Raw genomic sequence first — 16118 nt, 5'->3', positions numbered from 1 at the left:
TTCACAGCCCCGGATGTGGGTGATGTTGTTGTCTCTGGTTCCCATCTGAAGACAGGCAGAGGTTGGGAGGCTGGGTCTGAGGTGCTCTTGGGGACCGGGGCCACTAGGGGGAGCACGCGGGGGACTCGGGACTCCGTGGTCTGCCAGTCGGGTGCCCATGGGCCAAGGGCACGCAGACCAGAAGCCTGGCCCTGCTGGGCCCTTGTGGGCCTGTTTGGGGAGGAGGGCGCTGGAAAGTTTCATGTGAGCTTCCTGTTTTTGCCCGGAGAGGAAGGGTCTGGCAGCATGACCTTGAGCCCCTCCCGCCAGGGCCCCCACCCCCTTGTGCCGTGGGGACTCGCCGGTTCTCCCCGTCACTCACCGTGGGGTCCCAGCCCTTCAAAGGGGTCATTAGAGGGGAAGAGCCCCACCCCTCCACCTGCAGCCACGGCCCAGGGGGCCGGAAGTGAGCGTTGGGACTAAGAAACTTTGAAGGTGGGAAACTGGCTGCTTCTGTCCTTGGGGCCGGGGCTGGCCAGTCCTGCCTGGGCTCGTGGGCGCAGGACCCCTGGCTCCCTGAAGAGGGCGTCCTGAGGCTCGGGCCTCTTGGGTGGGGTCTGAAGTGTTGCCCACCCCCCCCAGGACGCCTGGTTCCCAGGGCGTGTGCACTGGAAGGGCCAGATACCTGCTTCCCTGCGGAGCTGTCAGACCTGTTCTCTCCCTCCCTTTTCTCCTCCCACTTCCCACCGCCCCGCATCCGGGCTCCCGCTGGGGGCGGCCCCGCCCTCCTCCCCCGCCACCTGTCCCGTGGGCAGAGGCCCGGGCTCCGGGAACAGGGAGAGGCCTGCGGAGGAGCCGGAGCAGGTGAGGGGGCTGGACACCGGAGCGCGGAGGGGGCGGGGGAGGAGCAGGACGCCGAGCCCCCCGGGGGCGAGGGGAGGGTCGGGGTCCCGAAGGACGAGGGCGCGTGAGCGGGTCTGTCCGGGTAAAGCCGAGCGCCCGGACTCGGGGGAGGGCCCTGGGGACTCCGACCTCGGGGTCGGGAAAGGTCGGGGTCAGGGCTGGTCGGACTCGGCTCCTGGGAAAGGGGCTTCCCGGGCGCTGCTCCAGGCCGAGGGCTGCGAGAGATAAAAAGGGGAACTCCGCGCCCCGGGATCCGCGGCCCGAGCCGAGCGCGCCGGGCCCCAGCCCCTCCGGATCCCACTCCCCAGCCCCTCCGTCCCTCCCAGAGGCTTCTCGGCCCCGCCCCAAGCTCGGGTCAGAGCCCGCCCCCCGGCTCTGCTCCGAGCGCGTCCGATCCCGCCCCCGAGTCCGTCCGATCCCGCCCGAGCCGCTGCCCGATCCCGGAGCCCCTCCGAGCGAGCGCCCGAGCCCCTCGCGCCTCTCCTCGGTCTCACCCCTTAGACCCTTACCCAGTCTCGGAGCCCCTCCAGGTCCTGCCCCCGGCTCCCCAGTCCTGCCCTGGTTCTTAGGCCACACCCCCTGAGCGCCCCGTCCTCGGCAATCGCGGGTCCGGGTCCCCGAGCTCCTCCACTCCCCCTCCTCTCTTCCTCTTTGGCGCTCCACAGGCCCCGCCCCTTGAGCCCCTCACCCAATCCCGGAGCCCCCTTGCTCCTTCAGCTGGGAGCCCCCAGACTCTCGGTTCGAGTCCCTCAGGCCCCGCCCCCGGAGCGGCTGTGGAGTTCTGCTCACAGCCCCTCCCCCCCGCAGTCCCCCTGCCTGGGCCGGAGGAGGCCGGGAAGCCAGGGACATGAGGGTCCCGACGAGTCCCGAGGATGGGAGCCTGGAGGAGGCCGAGCGGCCCCGGAGCCGAGCCGGAGGCAGCGAGCCCCGAAAGCAAGACGTCTCCGAGGCCCCTGGGGAGTCCAGGGCCCCCCGCGCAGCCTGCGGGGAAGAGGAGGAGGAGGAGGGAGAGGGGAGCAGCACGGAGAGCGGCCAGGACCAGGTGAGAGCCAGAGATAGCCGAGACAGAGAGATACTGAGAGACAGGGAGAGATACTGAGAGTGAGAGACAAGACACGGAGAAACTCTGAGAGACAGACACAGAGAGCCAGGGACGGCGTGAGACAGAGATAAGCAGAGACAGAAACTCAGAGGCAGAAGACGAGTGATACAAAGTAACAGAAATACGGGGAGGCGTGGGCACAGGAAGCCAGAGACAGAGAAGAGATAGCCATACACAGAGACTCAGAGGTTTAGAGGCACTGAGAGACTCCGAGTCAGAGACAGTGACAGAGACAGCCAGAGACAGAGACCATGAGGCCAGGCCCCCACTCCCGGCCTGATCCCGGTCCTTCCCTGCAGGGTGAAGCCCCGCCCCCCGCGCCGCCCCCCGCAGAGGGGCCCCGAGGGGCTGCCCGGCGGCTTCGGGGGCAGCAGCTGGAGGCGCTGACCCGAGTGGCCCTGATGGAGCAGCGGGTTAAGGAGCTGCAGCAGCAGAGGAAGGAGCTGAGGATCGAGGTGCGGACCCAGGAGTCCTGCTTCCCGCAGCCCCTCCCTCAAGGACCCCACCTTCCTGACCTCTCAGCCCCCTCCCCTTGGGGTCCCAGGCTTCCTCTACCTCTCAGCCCCCCCCTCAGCATCTTGGCCCCCCCCTCCCGTCCTCCCAGCCCCCTCTCAGTCCCTCCAGGACCCTGCCGCCCCCGTCCCCCCTCGGGCACCCGGAGATCTGGGCCTCAGCTCCATGTCCCCCCGCCCCCAGATGGAGGTAGAGGTGGCTCTGCTCCGAGGGGAGCTGACTGGGGAGCGCCTGGCGGCCCGGAAAGAGGAGGAGCAGCTGCGGGAGCTTCAGAGGCAGCAGGAGACAGCTGAGCAGAAGGCAGGGGAGCAGCGGGAGCAGGTGTGTGAAGGGGCCCGAGGCCGGAGGGGGTGGGTGGTGAGACTCCCTGCCTCCCATCTGGCGTCTGCAGAAGGGCGTCGTTCTTCCATTGCACAGATGGAAAAACTGAGGCACGGGGATGGAGGGGGCCAAAATCACAGGGCCAGAGCAGAGGCGGAGCCTGGGGCGGAAATCCCTGCCCCGGCCTGGTCCTTACTCCTGGGCACTGCAGGGCAGAGCTATAAGCCTGAGTTCAGAGGGCCTGAACGTGACTCGGGCCTTGGGGGGGACTTGGGCTCAGAGGAAGCCCTTGCCCCAGTCCTGGAGCCCGTGCTCTCCCCGCTCTGCCAGGGGATGCTGGGCCGAAGGCCAGAGGCCGATGGCAGGCCCTGAACGAGGGCCCCCCCTCCCAAGGGTGCCTGAGCCACAGGGAACTGGGGCCTGCAAGAGTGGGGCTGGAACAGGATCCGGGCGTCTCTGTTGCAGCCACTTCCCTCCGCTCCTTGGCAGGGGCTCTCCCATCTGCCTGAGACCCTGCCCCGCTCCAGTCCCATCTTCCCCTGTGGTGGGCGGGGGTGGGAGGGGCAGGGAGTCACTGACTAGGCCCCCCCCCCCCCAATGCATCCTGCTGTCTCTGGGCCTTGCCCAGCTGTGGAACGGCATGCCCTTGCTGCCAAGGGGTCTGGAGGAGCCCTAAGGCTTCCCGCCTCTCGGGGTCTGTCCTGCCAGGAGCAGCAGCGGCTCCAGGAGGCAAGGACCCGCGTGGAGGCTCTCCGTCTGAAGCTGGAGGAGGCTCAGGACAAGCTGGACTCGAAGCCTGAGGGTGACCAGGAGGACCTGAGGAGGGGGGTCCAGGAGGTGAGTGAACACTGCCCCCCAGGACCCCGGTTCCCCTTAACGACCCAGCCTCCGGGTTTCTTCAGGGACCCATGCATCTCAGCCCTTACCGCCTCCCCTCGCGCCTCCCCAGGTGTCCGAACAGTTGGATGTTGCTCAGAGGGCCTATGAGGACCTGGAGTTCCAGCAGCTGGAGAAGGAGAGCAGCCGTGAAGAGGAGGTGGACGGGTTGGGGAGCCAGGGGCTGGGCCCCAAGATCCGAGAGCTCCAGGAGAGCCTGGCCCAGCACAGGGTGAGCCCTAGAGAAATAGCCTCCCTCTCCCTTCCCCCTATATGGGACCCACATGGGTCATTTCTTCTCTCCTCAGTCTCTCTGTCTGTCTCGTCTCCCAGTGGGCACCTGCCTGCAAGGTGGGGGGCTCCCTGTCCACCCCGGAAGTCTTCATGCAGAGGCTAGCAGCCACTGATGAGGCTGCCTCCTTCAGCCTGGAGCCCACCGGGCCTTCGTCCAGTTCCCCTCTTTGTGCTGTGCTGGGGGGGCAGCTAAGCCAGTCTGAGCCCTCACACCAGGTGGGGGCTCAGGGCTCTCGGTGACTCCGGGCGGTCTTCTCAGCGCCGAATCCAGGTCCTAGAGGAGCAGCTGGGGTCCCTCGGGGAGCAGATGGCAGCCGAGAGCCGCGGCCTGAGCCGGAAGAAGGAGGAGGCGTTGCAGGCCCTGAGCCAGGTGACCCCGACGGCCCCGGCCCAGGCCCTCAGTCCTATCAGGTCCAATGGGACGGGCTCGAAGAAGCCTCTACAGGAGCCCCCGGGTTATGGGGCTGTGCTTGCCACCTCCTGTGGGGTCTCATTGTTCTAGGCTGTAAAATGGGCCTTAAATACTGTCCATACCGTGATGGAAGGGTTGTTCTGAGAGCTGGAACTCCCCACTTGACCTCCCTGCCGTTCCCTAGGAGCGGAGCCGGCTTTTGGAACTCAACCACCTGCAGGGGACTCAGGCTGGAGAGGGCAGTTTCCCGGAGCAGAGCCAGGCCCTAACCAAGGTACCCAGAAGCCCCCAGACCCACCAGGCCCCCCGGCACTGCCTCCCCCGGGCTGATCCTCATTCTCTGTGCAGCTCCTGTTCACCCAGAAGACGGATCGCCAGCTCCTGGTCCTCCAGGACTCCTTGGCCCCAGCATCCAGTACTGCCTCCTCCTGCCTCTTCTCAGTACACAGCTCCCTCCAGGTGGGCCAGACATGGAGAACGGGGGAGACCTGGAGCTGTGCGCCCAAGGTTGGGGGAGGGAGGGGAGTGGCCCCCTAATCCCTCACTCCCACTCCCATTTCCCTCTTTTCCCTTCCCGTACCTCCTCTTCAATCCTGCCTTTCTCCTCTCCCTCCATCTTCCCCAGGGCTCCTTTGGGCTTCAGAGGACGGGGAGTTTGCCTCGGAGAAAGGGGGACCGGACCCGACCGAGGGGATCTGCAAGACCCCTGTCCCTGCACTGCAGCGGTGGGTGTCTTCTGTCCTGTCAAAGAGGATTATGGGAGCAGAGATGGAGACGGAGCAAGTTGGGGTGAAGGCGAGGGGAGGAGATGTCTTCTCTAAGCGTCTTCCCTCCCTTTTAGGGCCCCTGGAGGCCTCTGCCCTGTCTCCCCCTGCAGGGGACCCCCAGAGACACCCTCTGTACCACCTGCTGAACTGTGGCCCTGGAGCCAGGTGAGAAGGAAAGAGTGGAAGCAGGATTGGGATGGAAAGGAGGGAAGGGCATCAAGGGTCAGGATTGGTACTCCCGGCCTTTCCTGCCTTCCAGCTGTGGGATCCCCCATCCCGATATCATCCGAATGGAGAAGCTGCTGCAGCAGGCCGTGGCAGAGCGGGAGCGGCTGCTCCAGGCCCGGGTGAGCCAGGGCTTCTGGGGACCCAGACCTGGTGTCCATCTCCCGGCCCCTTCTCTGCCCCCACGCTCTCAGGGACCCAGATGTCCGGATGCTCTGGCCCTAATCTCCTTAGAGAGCCGAATGTACCGATTCCATTCCCCATCGCCCTCCTCCCACTGGTCCCATCCCTGCTTTTGCTGTTGCTGGTCCCAAGAGCTCAGGTTTGGGGGTCTTGGGTCCCCCCTTATCTCCTTTCCATTCTGACCCCCAGGAGGGGACGAAGAGGAGCAAGGAGGAAGCCAGACCTGTTCCAGCCATCATGGTCAGTGAGAGCCCTGGTTCCCCAGGGCCGTTCTCTCTCCCCATTCTCTCACAGCCCGCAGGGACCCTCCCCAGCACCCGGCCCTCTCATCCCCCCAACTTTAAATCCTCTGGAGCCACAATGGCTCCACCTTTCCGAGCGTTCCCTCCTTTGTGAAGCAGAGACAGTCCCTGACCTACAGGCCACACCTGCCTAATAAGCTCCAGCCCCTGCTCAGGCCACAGCACCCTGCCCTTGTCCCCTCCCTCAGGCCCCACCGCCGCCCCCGCCCCGGCCTCCGGGCCCCCGGGTCCTGGACTTGTACCAGCACTTGGAACGCTGGGGCCACAGCCCCGAAAGCTGCCCTCACGTGCGAGTGACCAGCGGCTGCTGCCGGGGCCCTCTGGTGAAGGTGGGGGGCCGGATCAAGACCTGGAGGAAGCGCTGGTTCTGCTTTGACCGCCACGCTCGTCGCCTGGCCTACTACGCAGGTGAGGGGCCACCCTTCCCCCGCCTCATCTCCTTCAGGGTTAAGGCCTGGGACCTGAGCTGCTCTCCCCTTAAATGGGGGGTTCTATAGCCTGGCTCTGCCTGAGTTTCCTCCTCTGAAAAATTATCTCCAAGGTCCCTAAATTGCAGGCTTGGGGGAAGCAGTCCCTGCAGGCTCTGAATTCCAGGCCTGGATGACGGGGGGGGGACTCTCCCACTGACTCTGCAATCTCGAGGATCTTTGACCTCAGGCCTCCAGTTTGGACCCTGACCTTAGCGCCAGCTGTTGGGCTTGTCCCCGCCCACCACCCTGTCCCCTGGGGTCACCTGCTGGAAAGGCTGCAGGCCTCCCTCCCTCTCACCCCCCAAACCCAAGCCAAGCCCCTCCCCTTCTCTCCACTCCCAGACAAGGAGGAGACCAAACTGAAGGGCGTGATCTACTTCCAAGCCATCGAAGAGGTCTACTATGACCACCTGCGGTGCGCCTTCAAGGTGAGCTCCTTTCCCCAATCCTGCAGGAAAAATACACGGGCTGGGCCCCTCCCCCCCCCCCCCCCCCCCGTGAGGGCTCCTGGGGGGAGGAGACCCTGCCCCTTTGGGCCCCGGCTGCCCCTGCCCACCTCCCATTTCTCCCGTAGTTCTTCCTTCCGTCCCGACATTCTGTGGGCTCTAGTTCAAAGCCCCGGATTTTGAATCTGAGCTTTCTGCCATGGGTATTTCTGTGGCACTTCTTTCTTCCGGGATCTCAGTCTCCCAAAGTATCGCCTCCCAGCTGATTTTGTAGGGGGGCCACGTCATGACCCCCACTCCCTCTACATACGCACCCCGAACCATCTTGGGTGAGGGGGGCGGGGCTGAGCCGGGGGCAAAGGGGGCTCCGGCCCAGATAACGTGCGGCTCAGGGCGGGGGGCTCAGCTGCCTGGGGCCCGGGAGAAGGACCCCCGAGTTCACGCCCCTTCCTCCGCAGAGCCCCAGTCCCCGCCTGACGTTCTGCGTCAAGACCTACGAGCGGCTCTTCTACATGGTGGCCCCCAGCCCGGAGGCCATGCGCATCTGGATCGACGTCATCGTGACCGCGGCCGATGAGAACCACGCCCCCTGAGCAGCCCGGCTCCGCCTCCCCAGAAGCCCCCGACTGCCTCCGCCCACTGCCTCCTACGAACGCCGCCCAGGCTCTGTTAGCCTGGACCTCAGTGTCCCCTTCTGTAAAATGGGGCCAGATTAGCTCGGTCCTTCCTGCTCGGTCCCAGATGCTATGAATTTGCCCCCAGCGTTTAAAGACGCCAATGTTTATAGCTCGGGCATGCCAGTCAGGAGGCCCCGCCCTCGCCGAACGTTCGTACCCCCGGTGTCCAATTGCTGGCAACTTTCTCGGGGCCCCGCCCCCTGGCCGAACGTTCCTACCCCCAGTGTTCTACAGCTTGTAACTTTCCCGGGAGACCCCGCCCTCGGCCGAACATTCTTACTCCTAAAATTCTATTGTTCGTAATTTTCGCGGGAGGCCCCGCCCTCTCTTGAGTATTAGTACCCCCGGTGTCCAATTGCTGGTAACTTTCCCGGGAGGCCCCGCCCCCTCCCGAGTGTTCGTACCCCCGGTGTCCTATTGCTTGTAACTTTCCCGGGAGGCCCCGCCCTCGGCCGAACGTTCTTACCTCTAATGTTCTATTGTCATTTTCGCGGGAGGCCCCGCCCTCTCTTGAGTATTAGTACCCCCGATGTCCAATTGCTGGTAATTTTCCCGGGAGGTCTCCCCTCTCCCCTCCCCTCCCCCCCCCCCCCCCCCGTGTTCCATTGCTTGTAACTTTCCCGGGAGACCCCGCCCTCGGCCCATCTTTCTTACCCATAACGTTCCATTGTTAGCCACTTTCGCGGCAGCTTTCCTATTTCCAGAACTATCCCGAACATCAGCCCCGCTGCTCCCTCCCCCAGGCCCGGAAGCGCTCTCCTCCGCTCGGCCGGTTCCGAGCTCGGCTTCGCCCCGCGGACTCTCCGGGCACCGGGGCGCGCGGGGGCGGGAGGTTTATTTATTGGTGCGCACGTGGGGTTACATTAAACACTGGAAAAACCGTCGAGCCTGTAGTTGTTCGCCCCCGACCCGGACGAGCTGCTTCTCCTCTGGGGACGCCCTCTTCTGTCAGGGAGCACTAAGCCCCCCTCCGCCTCCCCGGGCCCCCCCCCCCCGTGTCCATCCAGGGACCCCAGCGCCATTTCTCGCTCCCTAGGGACCCTTTTTCACGACTCGGACAGCACCGCCCTGGCGCTCCCAGCCCCTCTTTTTTCGAGGCGCTCGGGGAGAATGACGGGCAGATACATCCTGTGAGCTTGGGGAGGGGGCTGGGACTCCCAAGCGAGTCTGAGTCAGGGAGCCTTAGGTCCCCTTCTCCTCCCATGACCCGCTGGAGCTCGAGCCCCACCCTTGGAAGGAAGCGCGGACCCTCCCTGGGCGTTCATTCCGCGGCTGCTCCGTCCTCCCCACGGCCCTCCTCCCCCAGAGCCCTCATCCTTTCATTCCATCCAAAACCCGAGCTGGAGAGCACAAGGACTGGCCCGAAGGGGTCAAAGGGCAGGGGCCGCCTAAGCCGGGAGTGTTTTTCAAAACCACAGCTGTAGGATGACCGAAGAGAGCAGGAACCTTGAGGGAAAGGTGTGTTTTCTCCCATCCTGGATGGGGTGCCTCCCAGAGAGAAAGTATCCATCTCCGGCCCATCTCCGACTTTTTTTTTTTAAACTTAAACACAAAATAACATTTAAAAAAGAGAATTTCTCCATCACAAAGTAGAACGCAGTTTTCTGAGACCCCGCATCTCTGCTTTGTACTTTGGAAACATAATAAACGCTACAAGCGACTGTCTGAGCTGTCCCCTGGTCCTCGCTCCCTTCTGAAGGTTCTCTATTCTCCGAAGAAGGGTCCCGGTCTTGGAGGCCTGGGATTAGACCCGCTGGGCTCCGGAGCACCGAGACACCATTGGTGGGGCGACCTTAGAACAGGGAGATGAGAGGCGGCCCGGGGACCCCAGGGAGAACCCTACGCCAGCCCAAATCTGGCATTTCTTAAGGAGGAAAGGGACTAGACTGAAGTAACAGCAAACTTGCCCCGAATCCCTTCCTCTCTCCGGCCTCGGTTCCCAAACCCCTATAAATTGATGCGCTCAGAAGAAGGTCTCTCCGTGGGTTAGGGAGGCACCGGAGGGGTCCTGCAGGCCCAGGCAGAGGCCGCCCCTCAGCAGCCCTGCTCCCCAGATGCCTGTCTCTCCGGTCCAGCCAGTTTGGGGAGGGAGCTCCGCATTGGGGCCCGCCCTCGAAACTCTGGCTCCCACGCTCCCCCTCCTGCGGCCGAGGCCCCTGAACTTCCACACTGTGGGGCAGGGGGAGATGGCATTCAGGACCCCGCAGCCATGGCCCGCCCACCCTCAGCTCTCTGGCCTGGAAGCCCCGCTCTCCTGTGGCTTCCCGCCAGGGTCTGGGGAGACAGCCCCGCACTACTGCATCGGAGAATGGAGAGCCTGAACTTGTAGGCCCCGCTGGCCCCCGCAAAAAGTCCATGTTGGGCTCCTGGGAGGCCCCTTCTAGGCCCAGGGATCCCTAGAGAGGCAGGACTCTGGGCTCGTGCAATTTTCCTTCTGGAAAATAAGAAGCCGTGGTTTCCCAACACTTTCAGGTTTCCAAAATGGTTTCACTTGGATTATCTCATTTAATCCCCATAACAACTTTATGAGGCAGGTGTTGTTGTCCCCATTTTACAGAAAAGGAAACTGAGGCTGAGAGAACTGCTCAGACAAATCACTTCTGCCTCCGTTTCCCTGTCTGCCAAAAGAGGGGCTTGGCCCAGATGCCCCCTGCAGAGCCCTGGATCCATACTCTGGATGGAGATGGGCTTGGGCTCTCCTTGGGCTCCTGCCCCTTCCACCCCACCCAGTCACTTCCCAGAACCAGCTGCCCCAGGGCAGGGCTCTGTTGTCTGGGCCTGGATCCCCCATCCCTCTGAGATGCAGTCAGGAGCCAGCGCTGATGCTCCCTGGGATGTGACGCAAGGAAATGGGGACCCACCCCAGAGTGAACGCTGGGCTGGGCTGGGCTGGGGGAGGAGAGAGTGAGGGCCTGGGGGCAATTACTCATCTTAGGGTTCAGGTAAGAGGGCCCGGCTGGGGCACAGAGCAGACACACCCTGGGGGACCTCGGAAGAAGCAGGACAGGAGCAGCCATGGAGAAAAAATGCAGCCCAGGGATCCTCGGGGCCACCGTCCTGCTCTTGTCCTTGCTTGGCCCAGGTGAGCCACTGTTGCTCTGGGCAGGAGGAGATGCTTCTGCATCCCAGGCAGAGGAGCCCAGAAAGGTCCCCCTGCCCAGAAGAGTGGAAGGGCAGGAAAGAAGGCGATCGGGGGGCAGGGGAGATAATCCTTATGGCCAGGAGGGGGGATCACAGGGACGGGAGATTCTCCACTGCAGGGAGAGGGGCTGTGGGCAAGGGGGCCTCAGAAGGAGCTAACTGGAGGAGTTCGGCTCCCTGGCCCTGGGGAGAGTAGGACGGGGGGCTTCCCATGCTTACAAGGCAAAGGAGTCTCCCCTCTGGACAGAGAGGAGCGTGTGGCCCCCCCACACACCTGGCTCTCCCATCTAGAAAACAGGACACAGGAAGATTGGCCCAGGCTGGGGAGAGGGTCTTAAACGCTACAACTCAGTTCAAAAAGCTGCAGAGGGACCTCGTGTCCCCACAGAGATTGAGGCCACAGGAAAGGGGGCTCCCCTCGTGTGAGGGGGAGATGTGGAGGAGAAGGCCTTCCCTCTTCAGGAGGTCCCCGGAGGGCTCCACTCTCAGCCGGACTTGGAGCTGCCGGCAGAAGGCTTGGGAGAGGGCTTCCCCGGGAGAGGGCTCCTCTAGAATGGGCCAAGAAATCTGGGAGGGGAAGAAGGCGCTTGACGTGGTTCGACTCTGTCCCAGGTGCCTCGGCTCTTAAATGCTACAGCTGCATCCAGAAAGCCGATGAAGGATGTTCCCCCGGGAAGATGAAGACGGTTACCTGCCCTGCGGACTTAACGATCTGCACAGAGGCTGTGGGGGCTGTGGAGACCAGTGAGTAAGAGTCCCTGGGAGGAGGGTCGGGGGCCCATCGTGTGGAATGACTTCATGGGGTAAATCCAGACTTACAAAGCCCCTGGGTCGGCCCATCTCCTGGGGGGGAAGGGGTCGGCCTGGGGTCTCCTTGGCAATGGAGTTAAGCAAGTGCCCAGGGGTCCGGGGAGCTTGAAGTCATAAGATTTGGAGATGGAGGGAGCCCCAGGAAGTTGAGGGGAGCGGTTTCTGAGTCAGCCCTCTCCCCATCAGACTCACCCTTTCCCTGAGGGTCCAGGCTCGTCTATGGATGAGACCACAGGACCTTGAAGCTTTATCACATGGAACCCCGGGCCCCCATTCGCTCCAGATCTCCTCTTCCACCTTTGACTCAGAGACTCCCCATGTGGCTGCTCCCCTCTCTGAGTTGTCCCTCTGTCTGAGTCCTCCTCCTCTCAGTTCTCCACTTCTGAGTCCTCCCCCTCTGGAGTCTCCCTCTCTGAGTCTTCCCTTTGAGCTCTGCTCCCCAGCTTTGAATGTTCACTCCATTATGAGCTCTTCAAGATCTCTTTCCTCTCAAACCTCTCTCTGACTTCTCCCACCCACCCAGTCTCAGCATCCTTCCCTCTGGATCTTTCCCTTTTGGATCCTTCTCTCTGGATCCTCCCTCTTAGTCCTCCCTCTGAGTCTTCCTTCTCTCACTTCTCCACTTCCAAGTCCTCCTCCTCTGGAGTCTCCCTCTGAGTCCTCCCTCTCCTGGTCCTCCTTAACTCCTCCCTGGTCTGACCCTTCTCTTCTCACCCCACCCCACACCCCGGGTCTTCCCTGCAGTTCACGGGCAGTTCTCGATGGCTATCCGAGGCTGTGGATCCGGACTTTCGGGAAAGAACGACCGGGGGCTGGACCTGCACGGGATCATGGCCTTCCTCCAGCTGCAGCAGTGTGACAAGGACCTATGTAACAACCAGCTCAACCTGACCTCACACCACCTGAACCCCAGCGGTGAGCCAAGGGCCCCGGCTTCCAGGGAGGGGGCGCAGGGGCCCGGTTCTCTTCATTGGGAACCAGAGCCTCTGGATTTAAATTCTGTTTCTGCCGTTCTCTGGTCATGTGACGTAGCCACTTCTACCTGGGGTCCCCCTTCGTAAAATGAAGAGATGGGACTAGATGATTCCCAGGATGCAACTCTAAACCCCACCTTTATTAGGGAGCTTAGCTCCATTTTTGCCAGGTTGCTGCACTGGGCCTGGTAGCGTTGATGGGCATTTTTGCCAAGCCTATGACCAAGGATCTCATACGGTTTTTTTCTTGGCCAAAATGGAGGATGTCCTCAAGCGGGGCAGAACTGGTGAAACAGACAGACTCAAGGAGCTGCCATTAAGGCTTGGTCTCCCTAGGAAGGCTCTAGAGGAGGGAACCTCTGCTTGGACCTGGGCTAGAGGTAGTAAGCTCATGACAAATGTCACAAGAGGCGGGGCGGGGCAGTGATTCCAAGACTCTGGATAACTGTCTGGATTCCAAAAGACTGCAGCATGATGGGATCTTGGGTCAGTTCCAATAAGATGACATTTTTAATTTTTATTTTTAAAACAATCCTTGCTTTAGATATATATGTAAATGTGTACATAGATAATCTTTGTAAAAACAAATTTTATTTCCTCATCTTTGTTTTATACAGCTGTCTATACACATGCCAAACAATAGATATAAAATATCAAAAATGAATTTTAATTTAAAATAACTAACTTAATTATTAATTAAATTAATTTTTTGATTAAATTAATTTAATTAATCCCTCCCTCCTATTTTGTCCCAATTGAGAAACAAGTAGAAAATAAAACTTAATATTACCCTACATTTATATAGCATTTTAATTTTTGCAAAATGCTTCATTAAAAAACATTAAGATAACTTTTTTTTTTTTTTTGGCTGGGGCATTTGGGGTTAAGCGACTTGCCCAGGGTCACACAGCCAGGAAGGGTTAAGTGTCAGAGGCCAGATTTGAGCTCCCAAAGATGAGGCTTCCTGACTCCAGACTCAGTCACCTAGCTGGCCAAAAATGACTTACTAAATGTAAGCTTCTACATTTCAATGAAAAGGAAAAACAAAACTAACTTCTCAAGTACAAAATGGAGGGAGCAGAAAAAGATCTGCGAATGTTAGTGGACCACAAGTTTAATAGAGATCAAAAAACCCCAGAAAGCTGATTTGATCTTAGTGCATTCAGAAAGGCACGTTCGGTGTCTGGGATGGGCCCGGCCCGGCCTCCGCTGCCTTGGGTGGCCCCAGAAGGAAGGTTGGACTCAGGCTGGGCTCTTCCTTTTGCCAAGGTCAGTGAGAAGCTGGGGGCGGTCCGGAGGAAGGAGCCCTCATTCTCGCCAAGGAAGCCCATGAGCATCACCTGCAGAAATGGGCGGGGCCCAGGAGAAGAAAGGACTGCGTGGGGTGCATGGGATTTTTTTTAATATTTGGAAGCTATTTTGCATGTTTGTGCATGTATAATTATGCAAGTTGCTTACAGTCTTAGGGAGGGGAGAGGGAGAAGACTTTGAACTCGAACCTTATTTTAAAATATGAGAGAACTGTCATTCCAAGTAACTGGGGAAAATACGATTTGTAAAGTATTTCTCGGGAGGAGCCACCGGACCTAAGCCGGGCCCCGGGGAAGGAGGCTGTCCAGCAGTCAGAGCCTGCCTCGGTTTCCCCGAAAGCCCGCGTCCCTGGGTGTGAATGGATTCCGTGTGCGCTTTCTAGGGGCGCAGGGGGACCGGGAGCAGACTGAGAAGGGGGCGGGGGGGGGCGCGGAGACTCGGGGAAGCCCGCGGAACATCTCACCCGCGGCCCCCTTCCGTCGCCCCCAGGGAACGAGAGTGCGCACGAGCCCAACGGAGTCCAGTGCTACAGCTGCGCGGGGCTGAGCCGGGAGGCGTGCGCGGGCTCGAAGCCCCCCCTGGCGCAGTGCTACAACGCGAGGGACCGCCTGCACAAGGGCTGCTTTGACGGGAACGTCACCCTGACCGCAGGTGAGGGGGACGGCAGGGGTGGGGGATGGGGCGCCGCCCCGCCTCCTGGGAAACAGCGCCCAAGGGCACCCCCCACCCCCCAAAGAAACGGTCCCTGCCCTCAGGCGACTTACGGGGGAGGGGAGGGGGACGCGTCGTGTACCCAGGTGATACGTGGAAGGTGATTGGAGGAGAGAGAAGAGCCGCAGCGGGGAGAGAAGGGCTGCAGATGCTCGCGGAGAGTCCCCCGGCAGAGGACCCCTCCCCCTCCATCGCGGCCCAGCCCCCTCGGAGAATCCGTCGGTCACCCGAAAACCCCCAGAGCGGAATCGGGGACCTTTATACAGATTTGGAAACTGAGGCCGGAGAGGGCGAGGGATTCCCTCAGGGGTGTTCGGTGCATGAGGGGGAGAGCTGAGGGGGGTCGGGGGCTTCCCGAGCCCCTCCCCGACCCCTCCCGCCGCGGGGCTCTAACCACTGCCCCGCCCCTTGGTCTCCCTCAGCCAACGTGACCGTGTCCCTGCCAGTCCGAGGCTGCGTCCAGGACGAGGACTGCACCAGAGACGGGGTGACCGGCCCCGGCTTCTCCCTGAGCGGCTCCTGCTGCGAGGGCTCCCGCTGCAACGCCGACCTCCGCAACAAGACCTACTTTGCCCCTGGCATCCCTCCCCTCGTGGTGCTGCCCGCGCCCACCACCGCCCGCCCCAATTCCACAGCCACAAAGGCCCCCGCCCCCGCTTCCACCGCGGCCCCGGCCGCCCCCAGCAGCCGGCCCCCGGCCACCACGCTCCGGGCCCCCGCCACCGAGGCGCCCGCTCACTCCGGGACATCTGTGGCGACTCTCAGCGAGGAGGGCGGGGCCGGCAGGGGGGCCGCGGGGCACAGCGATCGAAGCAACATGGGGCAGCTGCCCCCTAAGGGCGGCTCCCAGCACCCCACCAGTGGGAGCCCCAGGACCCCCCTGGCCCTTCCGCTGGCCGCGCTCCTGGCAGCCACCGCTGCCCGGACCCTCCTGTGAGCCCCCGCCCCTCCCCCTCCCCTCCTCGAGGCCCTGGGCACCCTTCCCGGAACACAGATTCCCTTCTCTTCCCTGGGCTGGGCCGGTCCCACCCCGAGCCAGAGTGGCTCCTCGTCCCGCCCCACCAGGCTGAGCAGGTCTCATCTGTCTAGAAAATAAAACGACCGTGTATTTAAGTCCTCGCCCAAGTTGTTTATTCCTGGAGAGGGGAGGGCTCCAGGGAGGGTCGGAAGCGGGATGTAAGTGGTGGGGGAGGGTCATAGGGAAGTGGCCCCTTTGGGGATCAGCGAGAGGCGGCAGAATTGGGGCAGAATGCACTGGGAGGTTCCCGGGAAGGGAAGCACTTGTGACATCAGTGGGCCACTTTGTCACCTGACCCAGACTGTGGAATAGGTGGGAATAACTCCCTAGCCTAGACCTCCTCCCTTAGACCCTTTCCTGCTCTCTGAATGGCTAAGGCCCCCCCCCCTTATCTCAGCCCCCTCTGTGGATAGCAACTGGGAGGCCCTGCCAGGTTGGGGGGCCAGCTGCCCGGCTCTCTGGGCTCCAGAAATGCCTCCCCGCCTCAGAAAGAGAAGCGGCCCTCAGCCCAGAGGAGGAAGCTTCCAGGGCTCCTCACCATCCTGAAAGTGGTCCTGGGCTCTGTTCTCATGAGTCACTCATCCCCATCATCGAGCTTCAGCAGATATGCCCAGGCCTGTTCCCGAGAACCAACCTGCTTCTCCTGTCGGGGCCCCTCGAAGGCACTCCCCGTGTCAGCTCCA

General features: G+C 61.9%; 2 protein-coding genes across 2 annotated transcripts; both read left to right on the top strand.

The window, feature by feature from the left end:
• Nucleotides 1-717: 717 nt before the first annotated feature.
• On the top strand, nucleotides 718-8350 carry PHLDB3 (pleckstrin homology like domain family B member 3). The gene is made up of 16 exons (XM_074307027.1): nucleotides 718-843; nucleotides 1690-1924; nucleotides 2284-2439; nucleotides 2681-2818; nucleotides 3527-3655; nucleotides 3768-3926; nucleotides 4248-4358; nucleotides 4585-4674; nucleotides 4749-4859; nucleotides 5026-5125; nucleotides 5242-5332; nucleotides 5427-5514; nucleotides 5765-5815; nucleotides 6066-6285; nucleotides 6690-6775; nucleotides 7252-8350. The coding sequence occupies exons 2-16, from the start codon at nucleotides 1730-1732 to the stop codon at nucleotides 7384-7386; spliced, it is 1860 nt and encodes a 619-aa protein (XP_074163128.1). The 5' UTR covers nucleotides 718-843; nucleotides 1690-1729; the 3' UTR covers nucleotides 7387-8350.
• Nucleotides 8351-10403: 2053 nt separating this feature from the next.
• LYPD3 (LY6/PLAUR domain containing 3) lies at nucleotides 10404-15530 on the top strand. Its single transcript, XM_074307011.1, has 5 exons — nucleotides 10404-10552; nucleotides 11224-11355; nucleotides 12166-12336; nucleotides 14196-14357; nucleotides 14840-15530. Exons 1-5 carry the CDS (start codon nucleotides 10486-10488, stop codon nucleotides 15352-15354), a joined length of 1047 nt encoding a protein of 348 aa, XP_074163112.1. The 5' UTR covers nucleotides 10404-10485; the 3' UTR covers nucleotides 15355-15530.
• Nucleotides 15531-16118: the final 588 nt, after the last annotated feature.

This window comes from Sminthopsis crassicaudata, chromosome 3 (assembly GCF_048593235.1).
Source record: "Sminthopsis crassicaudata isolate SCR6 chromosome 3, ASM4859323v1, whole genome shotgun sequence".
NCBI classification, from domain to species: Eukaryota; Metazoa; Chordata; class Mammalia; order Dasyuromorphia; family Dasyuridae; genus Sminthopsis; species Sminthopsis crassicaudata.
This window is presented reverse-complemented; position numbering and strand designations above follow the sequence as displayed.

Bases quoted from the DNA above. Each gene is read 5' to 3' on its own strand.
- PHLDB3 (XM_074307027.1), top strand. From the start codon at position 1,730: ATGAGGGTCCCGACGAGTCCCGAGGATGGGAGCCTGGAGGAGGCCGAG. The intron at 3,656-3,767 runs GTGAGTGAACAC...GCGCCTCCCCAG, and splicing joins TGAGGAGGGGGGTCCAGGAG to GTGTCCGAACAGTTGGATGT. The intron at 5,333-5,426 runs GTGAGAAGGAAA...CCTGCCTTCCAG, and splicing joins AACTGTGGCCCTGGAGCCAG to CTGTGGGATCCCCCATCCCG.
- LYPD3 (XM_074307011.1), top strand. From the start codon at position 10,486: ATGGAGAAAAAATGCAGCCCAGGGATCCTCGGGGCCACCGTCCTGCTC. The intron at 11,356-12,165 runs GTGAGTAAGAGT...TCTTCCCTGCAG, and splicing joins TGTGGGGGCTGTGGAGACCA to TTCACGGGCAGTTCTCGATG. The intron at 12,337-14,195 runs GTGAGCCAAGGG...CGTCGCCCCCAG, and splicing joins ACACCACCTGAACCCCAGCG to GGAACGAGAGTGCGCACGAG.